Below are 27,818 nucleotides of genomic sequence, written 5' to 3' on the forward strand. Positions count from 1 at the left end.
AGAACTAAGCGAAATGGAGATAAGCAACCTAACAGATGCTGAGTTCAAAATGCTGATTAGGATGCACAATGAGCTTAGTGAGAACCTCAGTGAACTTAGTGAGGGCCTCAAGAGCATAAAAAAAGGACCAGTCAGAAATGAAGGAGGCACTAACTGAAATAAAGAATTTACACAGATTCAGTAGTAGAGTGGGTAAAGCCCAGAAGCAAACCATTGTTTTGGAATATAAGGAAACAAAAAAACGCCCAATCAGAACAGCAAAAAGAAAAAAGAATCCAAAAATATGAGGATAGTGTAAGGAGCCTCTGGGACAAATGCAAGTGTGCCAACATTTGCATCTTGGGGGTGCCAGAAGGAGAAGACAGAGAACAAGAAATCGAAAACCTATCTGAAACAATAATGGCAGGAAACTTCCATAACTTGATGAAGGAAACAGACATACAAGTCCAGGAAGCACAGAGAGTCCCAAACAAGATGAACCCCAAGAGGCCCACACCAAGACACATCATCATCAAAATGCAAAAGGTTCAAGACAAAGAGAGAATCCTAACAGCAAGAGAAAAGCAGTTAGTTACCTACAAGGGAGTTCCCATAAAACTGTCAGCTGATTTCTCAAAAGAAACTTTGCAGGCCAGAAGGGAGTGGTAAGAAATATTCAGAGTGATGAAAAGCAAGAACCTACAACCAAGATTACTCTATCCTGCAAAGCTGTCATTTAGAATCGATGGCCATATTAAGACTTTTCCAGACAAGAAAAAGTTAAAGGAGTTCATCACCACCAAACCGTTATTATATGAAATGTTGAAGGGTCTTTTCGAAGAAAAGGGTATAATATATGAACAAACAAAATGAACAGGCAGAATAGAAACATTCTCATAGATACAGAGAACATTTTGTTCGTTGACAGATGGGAGAGGGGTTGGGGGAATGGGTAAAAAAGGTGAAGGGATTAAGTACAAATTGGTTGCTAGACTGACAAACCTCAAAGGGAAGGGGTTTGGGGGGTGGGAAGAAATAAATCAAAGAACTTATATGCATAACCAATGGACATAGACAGCAGTGTGGGAAAAGGCAGGAGGGGCGTGGGAGTGGGAAGGAGGAGGTCAGTGGGGGAAAAATGAGGAATATCTGTAATACATTCAATAATAAAGATTAAAAAAAAGATTTTATAACTAGATTTTCTAATCTTTGTAAGAATCTAGATTTATAAAAAGATAGCTTCTACCAATACACTTTTTGTTTAAATACCAAAAAAATGATTGTTTCTGGGATTTACTGCACGTTAATTATTGTCTGCAAAAATGAGTATTCTTCCTCAACACAAAAAAGTGTAACCAATAATCTTTTTCTCATTCAAAAAGAAAACAATAAAACCAAACAAAAACAAAATAAAAAATTAACCAGAAATCTATGGCTCATTTCCCACTCAGAAAAATAATAAATATAACTGGTAAAAAATGAAGTATGTTTCCATAACTAAAAGTTCTTCAAAATTAAAAAGACTTTCATTTTTAAAAGTGTTAAAGAGCTGTGATATACTTTTCTAGTCAGCTTAACGTAGAAGATTTTACATCAATATTGACAGTCTCAGTGCTTTCTATTTTGCTATTATATAATCAACTTAAAAAGCAATTCCTGCCCTGGCTGCAGTAATTCAGAGGTTAGAGCATTGACCCACAGACCAAAGGGTTGTGGGTTCAATTCTCAGTCAAGGGCACGTACCTGGGTTGCAGGTTCAATCCTTGGTCCCAGTTGGGGCATGTGTGGGAGGCAACCAATCAATGTGTCTCTCACATTGATGTTTCTCTCTCCCTCCCACTCCCTTAAGCTCTTAAAAAAAAATGGAAAAAATATTCTTGAGTGAGGATTAACAAAAAAAATAGGAAAGCAATTCCTCATTTAAATTCATGTGTTTCAAAAATGTAGACTTAATTTAAATGGGCAAAGGTCCACATTAGACTTTTGGGAGGGAAGGGGAAGAATTTATTCCCCCAAAGCCAAAACTCTTTGGTGAGAAGTCTTTTGCAAATACTTACCAATTTTATTTCACAATTGAACACATCAACTTGAGTCCAATGTGCATCTGATTTGTCAATCTCTTGATATCCAACCTTAGTCATAATTATGTTTTCCCTTTTTCTACTCATTTTTACAAAACGAGGGCAAAAATATAGTATTGTAGTGATTGTATGAATTTTCCTATACAAAGACTGTGTGACCCTGCTATAATTGAACTTTTGACTCACAGACATTGCTACCATGAGATTAACTTGAGATGTTTGCCTGTAGATACAAAAAACTCATCTTCAGTATATAATAGGCAATTATGGGGTGTCAACTGATTAAAAATTGGATATATAAAAATGGAGAATTGCCTGAAGTAATTATAATTAATAATTTTAGAGCTGGAAGGCAATTTAGAAAGCTTCTAATCCAAACTTAATTCCTGGATAAAAAGAATGAGGCTCAGACAGATGGAAAGATTTGGCTAAAATCATACTTCTCCTGAGTGCCAGAGCTAGAACTAGAGTTCAATTTAATATTCCTGGTCAATTATTTCCTTAACTTATATAATACTCATAGTTTAAAAGTTTTATTATTTGGAAATTTATCTCCCAATGAAGCCTTGCTAGAATTATTTTAAAAAATCAAACCAAACAAAAATATTCAAAGTCTGATAGCTATTCTTCCTTCCTATTTCATCTTCTGTTGAATAAATGACAGTTAAACTTTAGAAGAACAAAAGGTCAAAATTAAGAAAATGAACAATTTAAAGCAATAAAATCAAGATCTGATCATAATTCTTTCTTTTAGTCCTGAAATAGGTTGATTTCAACACTAATTCTTAAATATCTGTCACATACCTTTCAGACTTGTAGACAAAGTTGTGGTGACAGATCTCAGGATGTAAAATTGATTCAGTGACAAAATTCATTTGAGCATGCTTCCTTCATGGCTATTGCAAGCATGAAATCAATTTCTCTCAAAGGAGATTTTAGTCTCAGAGAGCTCAATACATAGTAATCTCAATCAGTGAAAATAGGTAGCTTTCTGTTTATTCTTTGAACTAAATATATATTAAATGGAAAGAAAATAAGGGAGTAAAGCAAACATTAATGTAGGAGAAAATTTTTCCACTGACATTATCTAAACATCGGTTCATCATGAATTAGATCTACAGTATACCGTATAGTATAGTTAAGGCAAAAAGCGTTACCGCATCTGAAGTGGCTGCTAACAACAGGAACTTAAAGACAGACATGAAAAAAAGCCCACTTTATAAAAGAAAGGCAAAAATTAAAATTGTGAAGAGTAAATCAAAATAAAAATTTGAAAAGTTAAACCATATTTGTTTTTATTTATAGATAGCTATCACATGAATTATGAAGAAGAAAAAGAGTATTAGAATGTAACTTGGATAGATGTATGCATGCTATGGCTAAGATAAACAAATGTTTCTACATATTATGGTTAGTGAGAACATTATCAGTATAACAAGGAATTAAGATTATTTAAAAATATGCAGAACTTATTTAATCTGTGCTTTAGAAATAATTGTATAGAGTGTTATAAATTGAAAATAACTCAAAAGAATAACTAACACCAAATATACACCTGTGTATAAGAATTTTAAAAGGCTGCATTCAGTAAAGTCAATCAGCTGTATTAAAAATGACACAAATCCAAAACAAGATGCAAGTTATATAAAAAGGGATATTGTAAGATTTGCTTGCTGCATTAAATCCATGGTTTAATGCACAAAATTTCCTTTTAATTATCATTTACAGAAGCATGCAAATAGTCTTAGGATCTACTGAGTCTTCTCCAAATCCGCTAAAGCTACGTATCCTCTTTTCAGGAGCTAAGCAGGTATTCGGGTGGCAGCTTCCTCTTCTGCATCAGCCCGGTTTGCATTAATTTCTGCAAGTGTTCGGCCAAACCGTGCCCATTCATCGTTTCGGGGGACGGCAATCTGCTGTTAAAAGAAAGACAATGTTTTATGTATACTGAAGTAAAAGATCAATTGACTCACTATTATTCAATTTGTTTTCAAATAATTTTTCTATTAAAAAGTAATAATTTACCTGAATGACCTTTTCATAATTACAGGGACTATAACAATGATTTATAACATTTTGAAACAAAAGATAGTGTTTGTGAAGTGTGCTATGACAGCCTCAGAAATGATTTTGCTATTATCACCATCAGTGCAAGAGAAAATAACAATGATGCTCTGCAACTGTGACTCCTACGCACTATCTCATGAATTTTGCTGGTGGGGAGGAATAGTTTAGAATTTTTTACTTCTTGTACCATTCCTAGTTTGAAACAGATTTTGAAGCATGGGTCAAAGAGCTGGTTTCTTTTTTGTTTTTAATCCTCACCCAAGGACATTTTTCCATTTTTTGTTCAGATAGAGTGGGAGGGAGAGAGAGAGAGAGAGAAACATCGACGTGAAAGGGACACATCGAGTGGCTGCCACCTGCACGACCCAACCAGGGCCAGGGACAAACTGCAACTGAGGTACGCACCCTTAGCGGGAACCGAACCCGGGTCTCTCTGGACCACAGGCCGGCGCTCTAACCGCTCAGCCAAACCGGCCAGGGCAAGAGCTGGTTTCTTATAAGTATTTATTTTTGTTTGGAGCATAAAATAACCTTTCTTGATATCTTAATCTTTGCATCAGAAGACATGCTACTTCTTCCCACTTTAGTGATGTACCGAGAGCAAAATAGGAAGAGGCTTGTGATGCTTTTGCCTCATTGAAGCAGTCCAATAATCAAAAATGTTTGATAAATGTCATTATAGTATTGGAGGAATGTGACACTGCCATATTAGGACACAAACCATTCATTGTGGCAAATGGATGTGCCTGCTTGTAAAATTAGATTAGATTAGGTGGGACAGTGATATCCAATCCAAAATGATAGCTACTAACCACATGTGACCACTTATCTTTAATTTACTTAAAATTAAATAACATCTTAAATTCAGTTCTTCAGTTGTACTAGCTACATTTTAAGTGTTCAATAGCCACAGGTGGCTAGTGCCTACCATACTGGACAGTGCGGATACAGAGCAATTCCATCTGTGCAGATAATTCAACTGGCTATTCTAAATGATTCAAGCTACCGCTCTCCAGATCTGATTGCTAGAGGTCTTGGGATGTCCAGAGCAGATAGGAATCATAAGGCATAGTGAAAGAAGGAGTGACTAAAGCACTAACCAGGACTGAAAAAAAGGAAATCATTTCTGAGTATTGTGTACAGCTAATCCAAGCGCTCATGATGAGAGAAAACCAACTCATCCTGTTGGTTTCAAAAATAATGATTTGCCACAAGGCTTAAGAGCCCAGATTCACATTTCACAATGTCATCAGATAATTCTAAAAAAATATTACTTTTGATTTCTACTACTTGGTCCAAACAAATCTATGAATACAAAAAAATAAAATCTTACCTCAACATCAATCATGTAAAGCTCAAAACTATAACTCCAAATTTCTTATTTTGCCTAAAAAATTTCTAGCTTCCAGCAATGCATGCTTTAAGAAATAAGGTACTCCCGCCCTGGCCAGTTTAGCTCAGTGGTTAGAGCGTCAGCCTGCGGTCCAGAGAGACCTGGGTTCGGTTCCTGCTAAGGGAATGTTATCTCGGTTGCGGTTTGTCCCCAGCCCTGGTTGGGTCGTGCAGGTGGCAGCTTCTCGATGCGTACCTTTCACATCGATGTTTCTCCCTTTCTTTCTTTCTCTCTCGCCCTCCCACTCTATCTGAACACAAAATAAAAAAAAAGGTCCTTGGGTAAGGATAAAAAAAAAAAAAAGAAATAAGGTACTTCCAACATATGGTATTACCCTCAAAATCTGTTGTATGGGGACACAGAACATCCAGTTTAGAAAGAAAATTAATCGCAAGTGTCATTCCTATGGTGGAAAAGTATTACCTTTATAACCATAGAGTTTATACAATTCATGAACCTCAAGACTAGTTTTAGCCACAAAGATAATATTACTACTATGTTGTGAAAGCTAAATAGATGCGTCAAAATGATAGGCAGTGAGCCCCATACCTCTCCCACATCGTATATAACAATCTGTCCTTCAGAATCACCCACAGCAATCTCTCTTCCAGAATGGGTCCATCTTACACGATTAAGAGCAGGATTACCCTCCACAGAAATACTGGCAGTTGGCACCTGAAGTCATTTAAAATACAGGGCAGTGTTAAAAGTTTCATCAAGATTTCTATAAACATGTAAAACAGTAATTCTTCTTTCTTCCAATCTGGCTACATTTTTAAAGACAAAGATGAAAATAGATAAAGAATTTTCCCAACTTTCTTCCTGTTCAGTGATACATTATGAATGACATTACAGTCAATCCTTGAAAATGGTTTGGGAAAATAACTTAAGTCTTTATGTAAGAAATTCTCACATGACTAGATATATCATTCTGAAAGATCTTCTCTTTAATAAAGTATTCTTTGTTGTTTTAACTTCTTTAAGAAGTCAAGCTGTTTGACAACAGATGGACAAAACCCTATTTTAAAAAAACATTACAGAAGCCCTCTTAAACAGATTATGGCTCAGTTTTAGAGGACAGGAATTACTTTTGTAGCTTGTATCTCTGTCAGCTGAAACTTGTGATTTGATCCCCAGTTCCTGGAAACAGTTCCTACTGAACGAAGGTACAGGAGGAGCTTTCCAAAGCCCCTCGTTACATGGACTGCCTGGAGCAGGGAGAAGGATGGCCCCAGCCCCTGCAGTCGGACTGGACCTCTCCTATACTGAAGAAACAGAGATTACTTGCCACACGCAGAGCAAACATTCAATGTTGACTCAGACCAGAGTACAATAAAAAAAATTTTTTAATTTGAAATCTGACTAAAAATAATCCTCCTGACAACAGTCATCCCCAAATTATAAATTTAACCACTTAGCATGCTAAAACTGTTACAGAGAAAAATTATAATTAAGATGTGTTTTTTGAGTTTATGATTACAGGAGAGATAAAAAATTAATTGTAACCACGAATCTCTAACACTAAAATCCAAACTAAGAAAATAAAATTGGTACCATTCTAGTAAACAGCCATGTCTAATGAAGTCCAATCATCTAGCTAGGGGTTAATATCTTTTCCTGGCAGTATCTGATTGTTCCTCCTCAAAGTACTAAACTAGTAGTTAGCATAATGTTAACATTTTTATATTTCCAGTATATAACTTCCTTGCTCTGTATAACCAACTATTTTACTTCAAGGTATTTAGACAGACACCAATGGAAATATAAAGAGATGTGGGAATGAGTGGGATGTGAGGAAGCAACCAAGAGACTTTATTCTTAACTGTTACTGACAGAACTGCTCACATTACTTCTTACCACCACATAGCAATATAGAATTCTAAGACCACCTTTAAGCCTCTCTAAGCTGATAAAAATACACATGGCTAAAAAATAAATAATAGCTGCAGTTAAATTTCATTGCCAACAAGTGATTTTAGTATAGCAATCAGAAAACTGGATAGTTTCTATATTCATTTTACATTAACAGTAACAATGTTTTCACTCTTTCATGTAACAAGTCATCAAAATACATTTTTCTTTCATTCAAAGTCAGGCTAAGACCAATGTTTATGGATGACATACAATTCTATCAAGGCTAAGAAAATTTAGAAAGTCAGAAACAAGGTTAACATACTCTAAGAGTCTGAAATTCTCTGCTTTCTACCCTATGAATGAAAAATATTCCCACAGCCCTATGAATGAGACTTTGCCAGGACATGAGAGGCACCATGGTGCTTTTCAGAAGTAAGAGGAAATGCCCCAGTGCCCTTCACAAAATTATTTCTCCCCTCAGTTTTGCACAGCATGCTCTTCATTATTTAGGGTACAAAGCTTATTTGGTTTCTTTGTGATGATGTTACACTCACAGAGCCCCTTTACATTCCTTAGGATAAAAAGAATTTCACAAATTATTCAATAACTCTCCAATTTTCTATTTTTCAGTGCAGTTTTTGTTATTTTCCCACTTACCTCTGTGTCATTATTGAGATTCCACAAATCCAGCCTCCCCATGCCATCCACACAGGCAAACAGGGCTGGGTGGGTGGGTGACCACATAACATCATAAACATAGTCTGAATTATCTTCGAATGAATATAAAGGCTTGTTATTCTGAAAGGGAAAAGTTGATCCTTAGCGCAATCAAAATATGCCATACATTCAATGGGTATAACATTTTATGATATTTAACTCAGCCTAGAAAAAGTTCCTATAATTTGTTTCACTATAGAATTATCTTGAGTTACAGAACTAAAAATCAACTATAGAATTGCATTTTCTTTTTAACTTATAGACACCATACTGTTTTTAAAAAGGAATAGAAGGTGCTTTAAAAACATTTGTTACCCAGCTAGTGTGACTCAGTGAATTGAACATGGTCCCAATGCACCAAGAGGTCACCAGTTGATTCCCAGTCAGGCCACATGCCTGGGTTGCAGGCTCAATCCCCAGTAGGGGGAGTGCGGGAGGCAGCCAATAGAGTTTCTCTCTCACATGGACGTTTCTCTCTTTCTCTCTCTCTAAAATAATCAATAAAAATATATTTAAAACAAAAAACATTTGGCCCTGGCCGGTTTGGCTCAGCGGTTAGAGCATTGGCCTGTGGTCCAGACAGACCCGGGTTCGGTTCCCGCTAAGGGCATGTATCTCGGTTGCAGTTTGTCCCCAGCCCTGGTTGGGTCGTGCGGGTGGCAGCCACTCGATGTGTCCTTTTCATGTAGATGTTTCTCTCTCTCTCTCTTCTAATCTCTCCCTCCTACTCTATCTGAACAAAAAATGAAAAAATGTCCTCAGGTGAGGATAAAAAATAAAAAAAAATAGTCACAATAAACATGTATTACTTTTTAAAACAAAAAACATTTGTAAATGAGAGGATTCTAGGAAGGTGATAGCAATGGCACTGTATTTTTTGGAATCTCCTCTAAATCTCTCCATAAACCCAGATAAAAGCATGGCAAAATCAAAAATTCACAATAACATCTACAACAAAATCAGGAGACAAAGCTCCAAATGTAAGCACATAAAAACAAACCTCTGACAAGTACAAGACCTGCACAGTAGGAGCATCTGTGAGGGAAGATGTGTGGGAAGGCATGAGGGCTTCTGACAGAGAACAGAAAAGAGGAGCCTCACAGTCAACAGTAGATGCTCAGTGGATAGCATGGGGGCCAGTCTGAAAATAGTTGCAGAAACTGTGAGGGAATTTGACACAATTCCATTTATAAATAAATGCAAACAGACTCCATGTGATATAAGTAAGGTCTTAATGGTGCAGTCTGAGCCTTTATAAACTCTCAAACGTAATAAACCAAACTGTCCTTTCAAGACAAAGTCTCAACAAAGAGAAACTGGCTGGGAGCAGAATCCAAGTTGTGGAATACAACACAACAGGGCCAAGGGGAAAAGAAGAGAAGGTTCAGATACAGCTGGTGAAGAAGAACAGAAAAGGCATATCTCAGATAGGTAGGTAAAGATATATATGCACTTTGCAAAAAACACAGGTGAGCTTTAATCTAGACAATGCAACTAGAAAAGCTATCTTTGCCCATTCTCTCCCCCCTAAAAGTAGAGAAAAACTCATTTCACTAGTAGACAATAAGCAACAAAAAAGTACCTTAGTCAAATCCCATACAAAGTTACTGTAACAGATCTTCAATAAGGGTGTCACGACAATTAAATGAGAAAAGAACAGTCTTTCAACAAATGATGCTGGGACAACTGAATATGCACGTGCAAAAGAATGAAGTTGGACTGCCTCCTTCCTCACACAGAAATCAACTTAAAATGTACCACAGATCTAAATATAAGAGGTAAAACTATAAAACTCTTAAGAGAAAGCATAAGAGTAAATCATTGTGACCTTGGATTCTGGAATAGTTTCTTAGATAGCAAGCCAAAAGCACAAGCGACAAAAGAAAAAGTAGATAAATTGGGATACACCAAAACCAAATACTATTGTGCTTCGAACAATACCATGAAGAAAGTGAAAAGATAACTTATACAATGGTAGAAAATATTTGAAAATCACACATCTGATAAGTGGCTTGTATCTAGAACTCTTACAACTCATTAACAAAAGGCAAATAAACCAATTAAGAATTGGGGGAAGTATTTGAATAGATTTCTCCAATGAAGATCTACAAATAGCAACTAAGCACTTGAAAATATACTCAATCAACATCATTATCCATTAGGGAAATGCAAATAAAAAACACAATGAGATATCATTTCATACCACTAGGATGGCTATAAAGGATAGACAATAACAAGTGTTGGTGATGGTGAGGATATGAGAAACTGGAACCCTCATACATTGCTGGTGGGACTGTAAATGGATGTAGCTACTTAGAAAAACTACTTAGTTTGGTAGTTCCTTGAAATGCTAATTAGAGTTGCCATATGATCCAACAATTCTTCTCCTAGGTACCTACCTGAGACAAATGAAAACATATGTACACACGAAAACTTATGAGTATTCATAGCAGCATTATTCATAATAACCCAAAAGTTCATGCCCTGGCTGGTTTGGCTCAGTGGTTGGAACGTTGGCCTGTGGACCAGAGAGTCCCAGGTTCTGTTCCCGCTAGGGGCACGTACAAAAAAAAAAAAATTACATAAAAAAAAAGTTCATCAGCTAATGAACAGAGAAACAAAAAATGGTATTATCCATATAATGGGATAGTATTCAGCCATAAAAGGAATCAAGTATGGACATGTGCTACAACACAGATGAACTTTAAAAATATTATGCAAAGTGAAAGAAGCCAGTCACATATTGCATGATTCCATGACATGTCCATCAGTTGTCATAACAGAATTTCTAAAGAAATAGAAAGTACATTAGTGGTTTCAAGAGCTGGGGGCGAGGGAAACAAGGAATGACTGACTGCTAATGGGTATGAGGATATAAGATGCATATCAGTGATTAAGAACCACCGTGCTAAGGTCTATCACTCCTGAGGTGACTGATCTTCAAGAACATCCCATTTTCAGGCAATTTTATGGTCTCAAGACATCAAAGACTTAAAATAGAAGTTGTACACAATCGTGTTCACTTGCTTAATTGTTAAGAATATGTACTGGTCTACATAATCTTCTAAAGAGGTTATCAATAGAAAAATGGACAAAAGACTTGAACAGGCTCTTCACAAAATTGCTAATAAACACTTGGAAAGGTGGTTTAACTTCATTAGTCTCAAGGTATTACAAATTAAAACCACAACATAATGTAACCACACTCATGAGAATTATTAAAATTAAAAAAAAAAAAGTAGAGAATACCAAGTGTTGGCAAGGATGCAGAGTAAAGGGAATTTTCATATGCTACTGGTAAACTATAAATTGGTAGAATCATTTTAGAAAATTGCTTGGCAGTATCTACCAAAGCAGAATTATACATATCCTATGGCAAAGTAGTTCACTCCTACGTAGATGCTCAACAAAAATGAGTGCTATGTCCATGAAAAGACATCTACAACTATGCTCTTAGCAGCACTACTCATAACATTCCCCTGTAATCAACTCAAATACCATCAGCAGTAGAATGGAAAAATTATGGTACATATACATATGGAATAGTATACAGCCAAGAGAATGAACACTCTACAGTGGTTCTCAACCTTCCTAATGCCGTGACCCTTTAAAACAGTTCCTCATGTTGTGGTGACCCCAACCAAAAAATTTTGTTGCTACTTCACAACTGTAATTTTGATAGTGTTATGTCTTAGGCGACCCCTGTGAAAGGGTCGTTCAACCCCCAAAAGGGTCACAACCCATAGGTTGAGAACCGCCACTCTACAACTATATTCAATAATATAAATCTTATAAACGTTGAGCAAAAAAAACCCCCCAAAACAAACACCAAACACAAATACATATGTATTGTATGATTCCTTTTTAAATAAAATATAAAAAAATTATATACAAATTAGAGTAAAATCTATTTATATTTATAATGAAAAAGAAGATTGCTCAAAATTCCAGGAAAGGATTAGATTAAAATGTTTCATCCAGGCAGAGTGAAGATGGTGGCAGGTAGGACCGGAGAGAGGGAAAGTGTTCCAGAGAGTGAGCGAGCATGTGAGAGAGTGTGAGTAGACGTGAAGGTGGATGACCAAACCCAAGCAGTGCAGAGACACGGAGCAGAAGGTTCCTGTGCTGTGGACCTGAGCAGCCGGCTACTGCGGTTAGCGGCCCTTCAGGGCGCTTCTCCCTGCGCCACGGGGAGGTCCCACCATTTTGGAAGATCCTGGGTCTTCCCTGGGAGGAGGCAGTGGGAGCGGCTAGGGCCCAGCAACCTGAGCCACCAGCACACCTGGCACCACTGGACCGGTGGACACTCTGTGTCAACACAGACAAGTGCACAGTAGTGGAGCTGCCAAGGTGCTGGTCACGGAGGCCGCAGACAGCCGGGAGCCCAGCACCATCCCCCATAGTAGCAGCCCGATCAGAGATGGAGTTGAGATATACCCCCAGCAACAGAGGCTGGGGAGCACACATCCATCCCAGGCAACAGAAGCACAGACCAGCAGCTGAGACCCATCCCCAAAAACTACATCAAAAGCTGAGCAGAAATTGAGCCCCACAGGGCATCAGCACTCCCCAGCTACCAGTGGTGGGACCTGGGGCTCCACAGAGGCCTGCGTGATCCAGCAGTTCACAAGAGCAGTGGGAAGCTAGAGCCCGAGAGGGACTGGTGCGATCCAGCTACCTGCCCACGGGACCTGCGAGGTGCGGGAGCACCAGAGAGGCCTGTGCCACCCAGCAGGGACTGTGCCATCCAGTTACCTGCAGGACCTGCAGGGTGTGGGGGCAACAGAGAGGCCTGTGCGACCCAGCTGCGCACAAGATAGGCATAGAGGATGTGAAAATGGAGGCAGAGTGAAGGGAAGCTACACAGATGAACTCCCAGGACCAAATGGGAATTATAACTATAATAAAGACAAAACCTCGGAAAAAAGCAACAGAAGAGCAGCAGGACAGGACCATATAACCAGGGACACTGGTAGGATCTGCAGACGTGAGAGAGGGTGGAGGGCTAGGAAGCCACGGACAGCAGCAGACTTAGCTGTGAGCAGCACCCTAGGGGATTAAAGACCAAGCCCACGCCACAGCGTAGAGAGCCTGGACAGAGTGCTAAAATAGCCACAGCCACTCACCTGGGGGCTATGACAGAGGGAGGGCAGACTGGGCTGGAACTCTGGGGACAAGGAGGATTTGGAGGGCACTCAGAAATGCTCAACATCACTAATCATCAGAGAGAGGCAAATTAAAAAACGCGGTATCACTTCACACCTGTCAGAATGGCCGCCATCAATAAATCATCAAACAACAAGTGTTGGTGAGGGTGTGGAGAAAAGGGGACTCTAGTACACTGCTGGTGGGAATGTAGACTGGTGCAGCCGCTATGGAAAACAATATGGTGTTACCTCAAAAAATTAAAAGTTGAACATCCATTTGACCCAGTGATCCCACTTCTAGGAATATACCCTAAGAAGCCTGAAACACCAATCAGAAAGAATATATGTCCCCCATGTTCATAGCTGCACTATTTACAATTGATAAGATCTGGAAACAGCCCAAATGTCCATCAGTAGACGAATGGCTAAGAAAGCTGTGGTACATATACACAATGGAGTACTATGCAGCTGTAAGAAAGAAAGATCTCTTAGCCTTTGAGACGACATGGAGGGTCCTGGAAAGTATTATCCTAAGTGAAACAAGCCAAGCAGAAAAAGACAAATACCACATGACCTCACTTACTTTTGGAATATAATGAACATAACAGTCTGAGGAATGGGGTAGTCCCAGAGACATGGAAGTGGGGTACAGACTGACAATCCCCAGAAGAGGGGATGGTGGGGCAGAGATAAGCCACAGAACTTATATGCATGTATGCATGAACAATGAACAAGGACAACAAAGCTGGGGACAGTGCGGGGAGGTTGGGGAAGGGGGGAATCAGTGGGGTAAAAAGGAGAATCATCTGTAACAAAAATAAACTAATTAAGAAAAAAAATGTTTCATCCATTCAGTGGACTATGATGCAGTCCGAGAAAAAAGCAGGATGTATTATAATTAGGTAAAGTATTATATAAAAATAAAAATATAATAAATGGTGACATGTTCCCAACTTTAAAAAATGTTATTACAGACCTTTTATAATTTTTTTGTTTAATTTAAAAAACATAGTCATCCAAGTATTAATTTCTCCCTAAAGAGAAAGCTAAACTTAACACCAATTATTGTTTCATAATATATTAATATTATGTATGACACTGAAAATGAAAATCCCAAATGAATTATTTAAAGTACTTTATTTTCTTAATCCTTACCCGAGGATATTTTCTCAAATATCTTCAGATAGAGTGGGGGGGGGGGGAGAAAGAGAGAGAGAGAAACATCGATGTGAGAGGGACACATTGACTGGCTGCCTCCCGCACAACCCCGACCAGGGCTGGGGATGAACCGTAACCTAGGTACGTGCCGCCTATATATTTTGGAAATCGAACCCGTGAGTCTTTGGTCTGCAGGCTGATGCTCTACAGCTGAGCCAAACCGTCCAGGGCTAAAGTATTTTTTTTAAATATATGTTTTTATTGATTGTTTTAGAGAGAGTGGAAGGGAGAGAGAGATAAAAACATCGATGTGAGAGAGAAATATGATTGGCTGACTCCTACATGCTCCCTCCTGGTGACTGAGCCTGCAACCCAGGCATGTTTCCTGACTGGGAATCAATCTGTGACCTCAGTTCATGGGATGATGCTCAATCCACTGAGCCATACTGGCCAGGGCTTCAGTACCTTTTAATCACAGTATTTTTTCCTAACTTGAAGAGAACTTCTGTCAAAGTGGAAGAGAGGCAGCAGGGAAGAGTTGACGAGGGTAACATAGACTCTTGTCTCAGGACTAGGTTTAAGGCTTTGGAAAGTCACTACATCATTCTAGTTACCTATTTCCTTATTTATAAAACAAAGGTTATGTATCAGTGGTTCTAAACCCTGACTATTGAAATACCCCTAATCCTCAGAATTTTAAAAAAATATGCTGATGCTTAATCTCCCCCTTACATACAGTAGTCTGCTTTAATTTGTCTGGGGTGCCAGGTAAGCACTAAAAATTTTAAATTTGCTGGGTGATTCTAATGCAATACAAACTGAGAACCACTGAACTAGATAATTTCTCAAGGTTAGTGCAGCTCTAAAATGCTTACAAAGAAAATGTAGGCAAACATATTTGCCAAAAGAATGAATCAAATCAAAGGGCTTCTTTGAATGATAGATAGTATCTGAATATGCAAAGGTAGCTCATTCTGGTACAGTGGTGACAGTTAATATAGTTAATATGGTAAAGCAGCGGTTCGCAACCTGTCCTTCACGACCCCTTTGGGGTCGAATGACCTTTTCACAGGGGTCGCCTAAGACCTTCGGAAAACACATACTTCTGATGGTCTTAGGAATGGAGACACCGCTCCTCTATCCGTCTCCAGGTGGGTCCACCCACATGCAGATACGCCCACAGACAACATGAGGAACTGTATCAAAGGGTTGCAGCATTAGGAAGGTTGAGAACCAGAAAGGGAAAAGTCATGTTTTTTTCTGAGTTCTTTACAGTTATATAGTGGGTTGAATAGTGTTCCCCTCCTGGAAACTATAAAGGTGATGCTTTTTGGAATCAAGGTCTTTGCAGATAAAACCAACGTAAGCTAAGGTTATACACATCCTACACTTATCTAGCATGACTGTCTTAAAAAGAAGAGAAGAATTTGAACAGAGGCAAACAGGGAGAACACAATGTGATGACAGAGGTAGAGACCAGAGTGATGCAGCTGCAAGCCAAGTAGCACTAAGATTGTTGGCAACCACCAGAAGTTAGAAAAAAAGACATTGAAGAGAAGAACAGATTCTCTCTCAGAGACTCCAAAGGTGGCAAAGTAACCACCTTTGCCAACACCTTGATTTTGAACTTCCAGCTTCCAGAACTGTGAAAGAGTAAGTTTCTATTGTTTTAAAGCCACCTAATTTGTGGTTATTTGTTCCAGCATCCCTAGGAAATGAATACAGTAATTCTGTATTTTTCTGGGGTAACTGGGTAGATCTAGATTAATAACCAAAGAGTCCCTACAATAAATACATGAACATAACAGTGAGGTGCTCTCAAGAGAACTGGGAAATATGTCTTCACATGGATCAGAACGGAAACAGATCCTCTTCAAAAAGAAGTGATTCCACCCTGGCCAATGGTTAGAGCGTCTGCCCTAGGACCAAAGAGTTGCGAGTTCGATTCTGGTCAAGGGCATGTACCTTGATTGTAGTTCGGTCCCTGGCCTTGGTTGGGGTCGTGCAGAAGGCAACCAATTGATGTGTCTCTCTTACATCAATGTCTCTCTCTTTCTCTCTCTCTCTCTCTCCCTCCCTCCCTCCCTCCACTCTATCTGAAGATAAATGGAAAAATATCCTTGAGTGAGGATGAAAAAATAAATAAATAAATAAATGATTCCAAGGTCAGAAATACCTTCCTCATAACCTGACTGACAACACTACCTTTTTGACAAATGTGTCTATTAAAAACAATGAAAATACGAAGAAGCAGAGTCTTACGACAAAAATACACAGTATCCAATGCAAGCACTGTCTAAGAGAGTCTGTCAAATGGACTCTGAGAATTACCACTCATGACAAGAATATTGTGAAGATGAATGAATCATGCCATCTTTGCTTGATGCTATTAAACAGTCAAATTAAAAAACTTTTTGTTTCAATTCCTTGTTCACTAAGCAATCTTTTGATTATAATTTGGCTTCCCATGTAGATTGTCTATGGGAAAACAATGAGCTGGGCCCTGGCCAGTTTGGCTCAGTGGTTAGAGCGTCGGCCTGCGGTCTGGAGAGACCCGGGTTCGGTTCCCGCTAAGGGCACGTACTTCGGTTGTAGTTTGTCCCCGTCCCTGGTTGGTTGTGCGGGTGGCAGCCACTCGATGTGTCCCTTCACATCGATGTTTCTCTCTCTCTCTCTCCCTCCCACTCTATCTGTACAAAAAATGGAAAAATATCCTCGGGTGAGGATAAAAAACAAAACAATGAGTTGGTCAGGCCAGCATGAGTATCTGGGCCTTTGGGCAGTTATTTGTCATTGAAAATTAATAAATTGACCTTAGTTCCAGTCAGCACTACCTAGCTAATCAACTCTAGTAGATTGACATAACTAAGTTTCTAAATATGCAAGTTACTATGGTAAATGCTGCCACTGTGTCCCAATGCTCAGTAGGCTTTCCCACGAAACACACCAACTTCAAAGCATTTTTTTCATTTTAACTCGTCTAATATGTTCACAGTTGCTATTCCAAGAGTTAGTAAAATCTCTTTACCCTGTTTTAATGCTTGTATTTTCTGAGAGTTAAATAGGTAAGTTATTAAAATAATGAAGGGCTTTAAGACATTAGATACTGTAAAAAAATGTTAGTGTATGTATGGATTACAAAAGTCTGAAAACTACCAATTCTAAGAAATTACCACATTAACAATCTTAATTTTGTCAGTTTATGGTAAATAAGGTTCTGATACTGTTCTGAGACTAGAATATACTACATGTACATGAAAACATTTTGTCTCCCAAAATAAATTCTTAAATTTTAAGAATAATCTATAACAAGTATGGATAAATGTAATGGAACATTAAGCTAATTTACCGGGTCTATCTCTTAATTTACCTGGTCAAGCTCTTACGGAATCTTCAGATTACCTTGAAGAAGTTTTTACTCCTCACATATTCTTTCTACCAATTTTCAAGCCTGGAAAAGTGCTTCCTGTTGTGAATTTTCAAATTTGGTATTTTGAAAGTTAACCATATTCTCCAAATAGTAACGTCTTGGTTGGTTTAAACTTCACCAAAATGTGAAGATCATCTATCTTTATCTTCTTTAGTAAAAATAACTGAATTCAGAGGAGTAAAGAAAATAATTTGATAACCCAGAACTCTGTAAATTCCTAATTAGGCAAAATTTAGAAGATGACTACAGAAGTAGATTACTTTCAACGAAATATGAGGCAATGCCAAATTGAGATTTCTAGGAATTTTTTTAGAGGACTTACAGAAAGGGAGAAAAAGAAGAAGGACTCTTGTTTTGCTACTCGGGCAGAGCCAGATCTTAAAAAGGAAACAAAGGCATAGCAATACCTAATGACTCACTCTTCTAGTTTACGGCGGCTCAATACCCAGAGTCAGAAAACACTTAAAAGTAAAGCTAGAGAAGAAAAACACTTAAAAGGTCTGTTAAATTCATGAATGTAAAGATATTGGTTTAAAGAGTTTAAAATGGAACTGGAACATTGTTTTTAAAAAGAGTGTTTAAGAACCTTACCTGCCTATTATTCATCACCATTGTGTTAAAGAGCACAGAGGCTCTGTCAAGTTGTTTGGTAGGGTAGAAATAAATACCAGCAACACAATTAACCTTAAAGTATAAATCTAAGATCAAAATAATGACATTGAGAGCCACAATATTGACAAATAGAAAGTATTTACTCAGCAGATTGTTGTTGTTCTATCTTTCATACAGAACTGCTTGTGTGCAGAATAGTTAGAATAAGAGGTAATTCTTCTGATAAAGTTTTCAAGGGCCCCTGAGCATGTATAAAAACACCCTGTTGGATGTTGGCCCATCCTCCGGCCACTAACATTTGAGAGGTATCAATGTGTGGGGAGGAGGGAAGAAGCATGTATCACGGTTGAATGAAGGAGTCTTCCAAATGAAACTCACGTAAGAAAGCAATACCTAGCCCAAAATGAGATACGCCTGCCTGTCATTCTTATTCAGAGGCAGTTCTATGTTGAAATACAAAAAAAACCAGAACAAAAAATATTAACCACCAATCAACCAACTGTGTAGTACCACAAAGGCAAGCATCGATTAGTCTGCTTTCACAGATGTAAGTTCTTGTTTAGGCAAGATGAACCCTTCATTTTCCAGTCCTGTTAGCAATATATGTAAGGATGAAAGCCTCAAATTTAAAGCTAACAAGAAGGCTAGCAAACTGAAGCCCTGAGATATTAAAAATAATAATAAATCACAAATAGATACTTTTCAATTACGAAAAAAGGAAGCTAGCCAAAACGCTAAGAAAGATGTCACGTCCTTGTGTCTATACAGGATCACTCAGGTGGAAGTACATTCAGAATTCTAGCCGCTTCCACTGCTTCCTGCAGCCTGCAGAGAAGCAGCTGGCTTCACTTTTCCAGTCCTGAATCTTGCTTCAGTCTTACTAGCTAGATTATGCATTTCTTTGTGGGAATTGTCTTCTTTCTCTTTTTCACTATTTAAATCTCATTAGAAGAACAAAAATTCAAGAATAATCCAAGAATGAAAATAGACCACTGTTTAAATGCATTCAGGCTGTCTGATTCTCATAAAGGGGAAAAGGAGGAATTGGACATTAAGTTCCTACTACATGCTTAAACACTGTGTTAAACACGTTCCTATGTTTCCTTCATTAGACTTAAGGTAAGTGCTATTTTGCTACCTGCTAATGCCAAAACTGAAAATGTTTAATTTTAAAAGGCAAGCGTTTAGAGGTGAAGTCTTCTAACTCACTTCATATTAGACTGAAAGAAAGCATCAAGAAAAGATAATAGTGAACACTGAATTCATCCCAGATTTCTGAATCCAGTATTTGATAAATAAATGAGTTACCTGTAATAGCAAAGAAAATCTCTTAAGACTACTAGGTTTCTAAAAATAAAAGGGAAGAACCAAATAAGGTTTCTAAACTTTGTTTGATGAAAATTATTCAGAAAGTTATTATTTAGGAGAAGGCAGATGGAAACATGAAAAATATAGCTTAAAATGTAACTTAAGTATAATCTGATATTCTGAGTATACAGCTTTGTTAACAACAATGTAATACTGCAGAAAAGCTAGATAGCAAAATCAAAGTGCTTTAATTCTAAAATAGGGTCAAATGAAATTACAAGGCCTATCACAGAAAATAACGTTTCTGACCTGAATTGCCTTGAGACTTTCAGTGAGGCAGGGCATTGTCACATTTATCTGGAATTGCTGGAGAATCAGGAAGCACTTTATTTTATTTTATTTATTTATTTATTATCCTAACCTGAGGACACTCGCATTTTATCTTCAGATAGAGTGGGAGGGAGAGAGTGAGGAAGAGAGAGAAACATTGATGTGAGAGAGACACATCGACTGGTTGCCACCCACACAACCCCAACGGGGCCGGGGACAAACCACAGCTGAGGTACGCGCCCTTAGTGGGAACTAAACCCGGGACTCTCTGGTCTGTGGGCTAACGCTCTAACCGCTGAGCCAAACCGGCCAGGGCAGGAAGCACTTTTTAATGTAAATGGGGTTTTCAAATAACTAAAGCTTATTAAAACCAAAAAAAAAAAAAAAAAAAAAAAGACTACTTAAATTATTTATTGTGGAAAACAAAAATATATATGCATCCATGATTTTATACAATACTTTCTTTAAAAAATTTTTTTAAAAATTTATTGATCTTAGAAGAAGGGAGAGAAAGAGGGAGAGAGAAACATCGATTTGTTCCACTTATTTATGCATTCATTGGCTACTTCTTGTATGTGCACTGACCAGGGATGGAACCTGCAATCTTAGCATATCAGGATGACACTCTAACCAACTGAACTACCCAGCCAGGGTAGCTTAATGATTCAAATTTATTATATGTAAGCTTTATCAAATAGGACTTATTGTACATCAGGTTTTATCTGTCTTTTCTCCATTTTCCATAAGTTCTGTGAGCCATCGTAGTCTGAACAAGTCTCTGAAAGCTCTCCAAAGAGAAAATGTATGACTTTTGTGCTATATGACAACTATGTGAGGTGCTAGGCAAGATATCCAGGGACCTTTTTCTCCAACTCAGTTCAGAACAGACAGTTCTGTGTGTGACAATCTGAAGTGGTTGGAAGACTGGTCTTTGGTTGTATGTGGGGTTACCATATTTGTCAGCACACTTTTATGAAAACTACAACCTCTAGTAGCTCATTCATGTTCTAACTTCTTATCAGGTTTGATCTATCAGTTAATCATGCTAAGCTATTAGAAAGCTTTTCATCTTTCCTATGTAGTATTAGAGCACCACCTTGTGTTAGGAACCTAAGTAAATGAGCAGACATCTGTTTTTAGATACCTTGGTTGTCCAAAGTTTTACTGTCCAGTCAAAGGATGAAGTGACAAAAAGATGTGAGAAGTCCACTGCTCCAACAGCTGCATGACAATGGATGCCAGTGATTGGTCCTTGATGTCCCTCAAACATCTCACTGATTCCAGCTTTGCTATCATAAAAGTGAAAATATTAGGGAAATCTCTGTAAGATGATCACTTACAAATACATTATTTTATGGTTTATATAGCAGACTTTGACATATTCAACAAACTTAACTCTGCTCATAACACATCAGAATAACTTAAATGGACTGTTACTCTATTTGATAATACTACTAAAGCAGTTAAGTACACCTTTGAACCATAAACATCATGCTACTGAAGACAGAACTCAAAAGTTCAATATATGAGGTGGTGGAATAGAGACAAAGAGAAGCTACATATAAGAGGGAAAAGCTGGGCTACTTTTAAATCAAAAGCTTTGAAGTGAAGGTGATCTGTATTTGAGATGAAAACTGGACATTCAATTTTTTAAAGGAAGCAATTGATAAGGTACAGCTAGACAATTTCAAAACAGATTGAACAGCAGGAGAAATACTAGTCAATTTAAAATGTGTACGTGACATTACTGTACAATTATCAGGAGGGCTGAACTAAAGCTCAAAGTCCAAATAAAATGGGAAAACAATTGAAAATGTTATTTACAATTTTAAAGGTCAGTATGTGGCATGTGCATACTCTATTTGCAACTGTTGAGTTTTATTTCCAACCACTAACTTCTGTGAGCATGTGAACATATGCAAAAGCACAACACACCACCATCCTCAAAATCCAGAACACATCATGATCTGAAATAACCTTTTATTTTTAAAAAAGTATTTGTTTTTATTTTATATATCTGACCTCAAATAATCTGTCACAAATAGTGAGTGGCTCTAGGATAGATTTCTACTTAAACAAGGGGCAATTTGTTTTAATGAGATTATTCAAGGGAGAATCTTAAATAATTGCAAATTCCAGTTTAGATGTACCTGCCATGGCGACATGCTGTGTACACAGAACCTTCTTCACTCCCAACAACAAAGTTGTTGACATCTCCAACAGGGAAGGACATAGATGTCACAGCTACTGCCTTTGACTGCTTATGAACCAATTCCATGCTATCCTGTACAGAAAAAATTAGGAAATTATTTTGTAAACTTACAATTTTGAATTATTTAAGAAAAATTTTTAGTTCTAATTGGTTTATAGACAATTCTTTTATTATACTACTTATATAAATTGTCTTTAATTAAATGAAGCAGGTTTGAAAATAAAGTCTATCTATATATAACAAACTACATTTAACACATGTTTAGGTTTACAAATTGTTACCATAATACCGTTATAAGACATTTATGAAAAACATAAGCTGGGGTTTATCTTTAAAAAATAACAATATTTGCCTCAAAATTTCAGAGCTTTCCAAGATGAACCTACCTGTGGATGGGAAAGCATGTCCAGACTCCATGAACAAATTTTTCCATCAGTAGAGATGCTAATCAGATTGTGAGCATTTTGCGTTCCAACGACATTTACACAATATACAGGATGCTGAAGAAAGAGATATTAAGGTTTTCTGGAATTATTTCACCAAAAAGTGAAACAATTTTTACTGCATAATCATAGATACTGTTTCATATCAATACCGTCTCTTATCTTCCGGGTATTTTTAATGTGAAGTTCGATGATATTTTGTTGATTAACAAAAGGTTGTCTCAGAAGAGAAATGGATTTATAAAACAAATTTCCAAAAATACAGAAAAAAGGCCTTTGTTCTTGGTCGGTAAATGATGAGGAATTCATACATCAAAGGAAACACATTCTGAGACTATTCTGATGGACACTATTAAGTATTTAATGGTGAAGGAGCACAGAAGTCTAATGGAAATAACCCCTTTACTTACTGTGTGTGCAGCAGCTGACAGCGGAGTTCTTTGCACGGGAGTTCTTTTATTGCTACGGTTATCCCACAGCACAATTTGGCCTGAATACGTACCGCCAACAACCAGATTTGGATGAAATTTTGCAAATGTAGCAGACATCACAGCTGACTGCAAATAAGTACGATTTTTATACTTAAGGTTCAAATGTTAGAAGCCTGACAAGTTATAAAAATAAAGCTATATCCAAAGCATTTTCCCCTTCATTTTAAGGTATCAGAGATAAAACAAGTAAATAAATTCATTTAAAATTTTGTTTTGTTCCAGAATATAAAAATTTATCTTTAGAATGGTTTTTGTTTAAAAGTCAAATGTAATGATTATACACATAAATATGTTAAAGTAACTTCTAAAGAAAGCAAAAATTTATTTTATTTGATTTCAGTTTTAAATCAAAAGATAAATGGCTCTGCATCAGCCTCTTACAATAATCTGACAACAGAGTATATGCTGGTTTTGATTCAGTTGTTTGTTCAGAATTATAATATTATTAAAAGATAACTTATGCAACCAAAAAAGGCTTTCGAATTCTAACCTTCCACTAAATCCACTTTAAAACTGCATCTGTTTCCTACTTCAAACATATGTTTCTACTTAAAACTATCTAGTTCCAACTCCTCAGGCCATGTATAAGTAATTCAGTGGGCCAAGAGTCTAATTGTATATTCAACAAATAAGTTCCTAAGAAACTCCCTGTAGAAAAGACATTTTATAAAAGATTTCTTTTATACAATCACAATAACAGAAAATCACAACTGCAAAGAACTTTAGGTGTGATTAAACATTATAAGAGATGTCAGAAACACTACAAAAGGCAGATCATATTGAACTGAGAAGTCTTCAGTTTTCTGTTAACATCTGTTTGCAAATATGGGGTGGTTTAGTAAATGCCAACCCAATGAAATCATTATGTTGACAAGAAAAGAAAAAAGGCACTCGTCTAAATTAATTAATGAATTCTTAACACTTGGGGAAGACTGTTAAAAGGCCATCTTACCTGGCAGTGAAATACATACTCTGGGGTAGTTTTTTTATATTTCATATTCCATACAAGGGCCACACCATCAGGTTCATGAGGAGCATCTTCATTGTTATTATAAGAAGCCACGAGTAACTCTGGATACTGCTCACAAAAATCAAGTAGAAAAAATGCTATGGTAAGAAGAACTGTTTTTTGCATTCCTAGTTCCTCAACTCTTTATCAAATTATTCTGAAAATACAAATACCTAACACTTCAATACAGATATCTAAAAAAGATAGCTCTAGAGTTATGCTCACTGGAACATTAGTTAGTACAGCCTTAAATTAGTACAGTTAATTAATTAAAATGTCTTAATTAACTTCATTAATATATGTGTTGCAATTTTTCCAAAGGATTTGGTGAGCAATTGAAATTAGTAAAAAATGGGTTTTGGCAGAAATAAAATCTTGAGTTCTAAATATAAGTAATGTTTCCAATCCTCTCTTCCATAGTACATAAGATAAAATGAACGTAAAAACATTAGAACTATCATCCACTATTATTTTAAATGATAGATATTGATTTAATTATACAAAGTTTCCACAATTAAAATAAAAGGTGAAGGGATTAAGCAAAAAATAAATTTAAAAAATGCCAAAACAACAACACAAAAAACCCCAACTCATAGATACAGTCAACACTATGGTGACTATCAGAGAGAAAGGAGGGTGGGGAGAGGTAGAAAAGGGTAAAGGGGGATAAATGGTGATGGAAGACTTGACTTTGGGTGGTGAACACACAATATGATATACAGATGATATATTATAGAACTGTATACTTGAAACCTAAATTATTTTATTAACCGATGTCACCCCAATTAATTAAATATAAAAATAATAATAAAAATAAAGGAGGAAAACAAGAAAAAAATGAGTTAATAACAACCAGTTTTGTTATAATTTACCTGAGATGACCAATCCAAACAACTAACAACCCGGTGCTTTGACCAACGTTCATCAAAAAATTGTCGATTTAATGACAGTTTTGCACCTGCTTGAATCTCTCTACAGAAAAGACCAAATCCAAAAAAGGGTTGTGTTATAACTTCTCACTGTTAATCTTAAAGTAATTTAACATTGTTGAAGCTATAATTTTAGCAATTAAACATTACCCTTCTTTGTCTTCCAAATCTCTCCCACTGTAGTCAAAGAAGATGTTAATCTGCTCAGAAAGAGCTCTTTCTACAATTCTTGTGGAATGGTCAAAGAAACTTAAAAATTCCTCAGTGTGCAAGATTTGTTGCTTTTCTTCTTCAGTCAGCTCATGAGGGGGAGCTGGAAAACAAATGTTTTTTTGAAATCTGATTTATGTGAATCAAATCAGGTCAACTCACTATTGGATCAATGAATGCCACACATTCTTTTTCAACCAGATTCACCTTTTTGATTTAGAGCATTTTATTCTACTTTCGTACATAAATAATAAAAGAAATCTTAATAGGAATCAACAAAATTTTTAAAAGTTGAATTCTTTAAGATACCTTTACTATCATTTTCCTCATCTTTCTTTAAAGTTTTCTCTTCTTCAGGTTCAGTAGGTGGTTTAGGAGTCACTACATCATCTTCTTCTTCTTCATCTGAAAAAAACAGAACAAAAATTATTTTTTGGAAATAATTGATACTTTTTGAGGTAATATGCAGAAGGTACAACTCTTTATATAAAAACAAAAGCAAATCACCGATAAAACATAACAAGTACAAATATTAATTTTGTCAATATGATTTTGAAGAAAGAATTAAGTAGAATCTTTTGGTTTTTATACATACCTATGTGATACCTCAACAGTCATACCAAATTCTGTAGTTACAGAAACTGAAATAAGATGTGTAAGCAACTAGGATGAATTTCTCATGGAAATCTCTAAAAGCAAGCATTTACCATTCCAGACAGAACAACATGCAACTCTTGCATAGTTTTATGTAGCATGCTGACACATTAATGCTGTAGAATGAAGAAAATCAAATGTCTAAAATAGCCTACAGAGCTGGCTGCTTACTTGTGATCTGAAACCATCAGTGTCTAATGGGTCTTCATATGGCATAAAGACGGCTTACATTAACTCTCAGGTTGCTATTTGAGAGGCAGATTTTAAAGATAATAGCTATGAGACCACATTTTCTATTCTGTCATTTTAAATGTAAGTCTCATTATCTACCGTTACATAATGTGGCAATAAGCACTTAATGTTTTCTTGAATAAAAATATATATTGAGACAATATACAACATTTATAAGACTTTTATTACTAAATATCCTCTTATATTCTCAAACCAGGAAATAACTTAAAATCACTTATTTTAAAATGTTACAGAACATATGACTCTGCCTATCTTCTCTTTTACTACATACTGAGATGGATTTTTATGGAGAAAACACTTATTTTTATTGCCTACATAGATGTGTCATTTGTCTATAAGGGAATAGCAGCAGGCATCTACTGCAGAGTGCATCTCAAGTAATGAGAGCCTATTCAATAAGGGAACTTTACTTGTTAGTTATAGTCATTTCCCTGACCCCTGTTCAAAATTATCTAAAATACACATACATACGGCATACACAAAAGAATGGTCAAGGATGGGAACCAGCTGCCATGTCATGGTCCCAGCAGCCTGGCCAGCTGACTAGACAGCAACAACCAGATGGCATGGCTGGGATTGTGTCTTTCTGCTACAAGGTGGCAATGGGATGGCATAACATTCTTCTGCTTGACTGCTTCCAATCCTGTCTCTCCCCAATGGCGGGCCGTGCAATTACTCGCACTCCAGGAGGCCTACAGATAAATCTTTGCCCTGCAAACAAAATGCAGCTTGTAGGCCACACCAGCTGCCAAACCACACACATAGTGTTAGGTTTGGAGAGCTATGAAAATCTTCCTAACTCTATAGTATAAGCAATAAAAATATAACTGTATCTGTAGAAAAGAAAGCTTTAAATGACACTGTATAATGCACACAATGATACAACCTCCAACTTAATCAAAATGATAATGACGTATGCCAATCCTACATTAGTTGAAATGGAGCGATTTTTACGTTCTGACAAGTTTACAGAACTAGGATAAATGGCACGAATGATTTCAATATATGCTCATACTTTTGAACCAAATGGTGAAGGTTAAAATTTTTCCTTTCAAGGGCCTCAATCAGCCACAAAGGAAAACAGTAATCACTGTCTTTTCAGCCAGCCCAACCGCATTTGTCAGCCCTTTCTCCGTCAATGCAGCCAGAGCAATCAACCTGCCAAACATTCAGAATGGAAAAACAATCTGAAAATACAGGGTATAATGCACCTGCCAGTGAAAATGGCCATTTCAAGAAAAGCTAGTGATCTCAGTGACCCCGCTGAGGAGGCGGTGGTGCAAAGGGGAAAGAACACGTAAAAGAATTCTTAGTGATCGCCACTCTCTTGCACATTGACACTTCCTTACAAAGCATGCCAATTACAGCTTTTGTGCTACTTAAAAAATGAAAGCTTTTTTGGAACAATATAATCACACAGAGAAAAAGAAAGACAGTACTCTTTTTAGATGAATTCTCATATACAACGAATTATTAATCTGAAAACAATGTAACTGGTAACAATTCTATACTATACTGCTCAAACGTTAGAATGAAATTCTA

General features: G+C 36.9%; 1 protein-coding gene across 7 annotated transcripts in view; it reads right to left on the reverse strand.

Annotated features, from left to right (window-relative positions):
- Window positions 1-2,032: 2,032 nt before the first annotated feature.
- DYNC1I2 (dynein cytoplasmic 1 intermediate chain 2) overlaps window positions 2,033-27,818 on the reverse strand; it is a 56,056-nt gene continuing 30,270 nt past the window's right edge. For 5 of the 7 annotated variants that reach the window (XM_036253864.1, XM_036253867.1, XM_036253865.1 and 2 more), the window contains 11 exons: window positions 25,680-25,775; window positions 25,311-25,473; window positions 25,104-25,203; window positions 24,175-24,300; window positions 23,142-23,288; window positions 22,675-22,788; window positions 22,227-22,360; window positions 21,221-21,365; window positions 8,032-8,172; window positions 6,070-6,195; window positions 3,345-3,976 (listed from right to left, as the gene is read on the reverse strand). In XM_036253864.1, the coding sequence (XP_036109757.1) occupies window positions 3,863-3,976; window positions 6,070-6,195; window positions 8,032-8,172; window positions 21,221-21,365; window positions 22,227-22,360; window positions 22,675-22,788; window positions 23,142-23,288; window positions 24,175-24,300; window positions 25,104-25,203; window positions 25,311-25,473; window positions 25,680-25,775 (1,406 nt within the window). In that variant the 3' untranslated portion in view covers window positions 3,345-3,862. Of the gene's footprint in view, window positions 3,977-6,069; window positions 6,196-8,031; window positions 8,173-21,220; window positions 21,366-22,226; window positions 22,361-22,674; window positions 22,789-23,141; window positions 23,289-24,174; window positions 24,301-25,103; window positions 25,204-25,310; window positions 25,474-25,679; window positions 25,776-27,818 lie in introns of all 7 variants that reach the window. The other 2 variants (XM_036253869.1, XM_036253866.1) reach the window with 2 other exon arrangements.

The sequence above is a fragment of the Molossus molossus genome, unplaced genomic scaffold, assembly GCF_014108415.1.
Source record: "Molossus molossus isolate mMolMol1 unplaced genomic scaffold, mMolMol1.p scaffold_m16_p_11, whole genome shotgun sequence".
Lineage (NCBI taxonomy): Eukaryota > Metazoa > Chordata > Mammalia > Chiroptera > Molossidae > Molossus > Molossus molossus.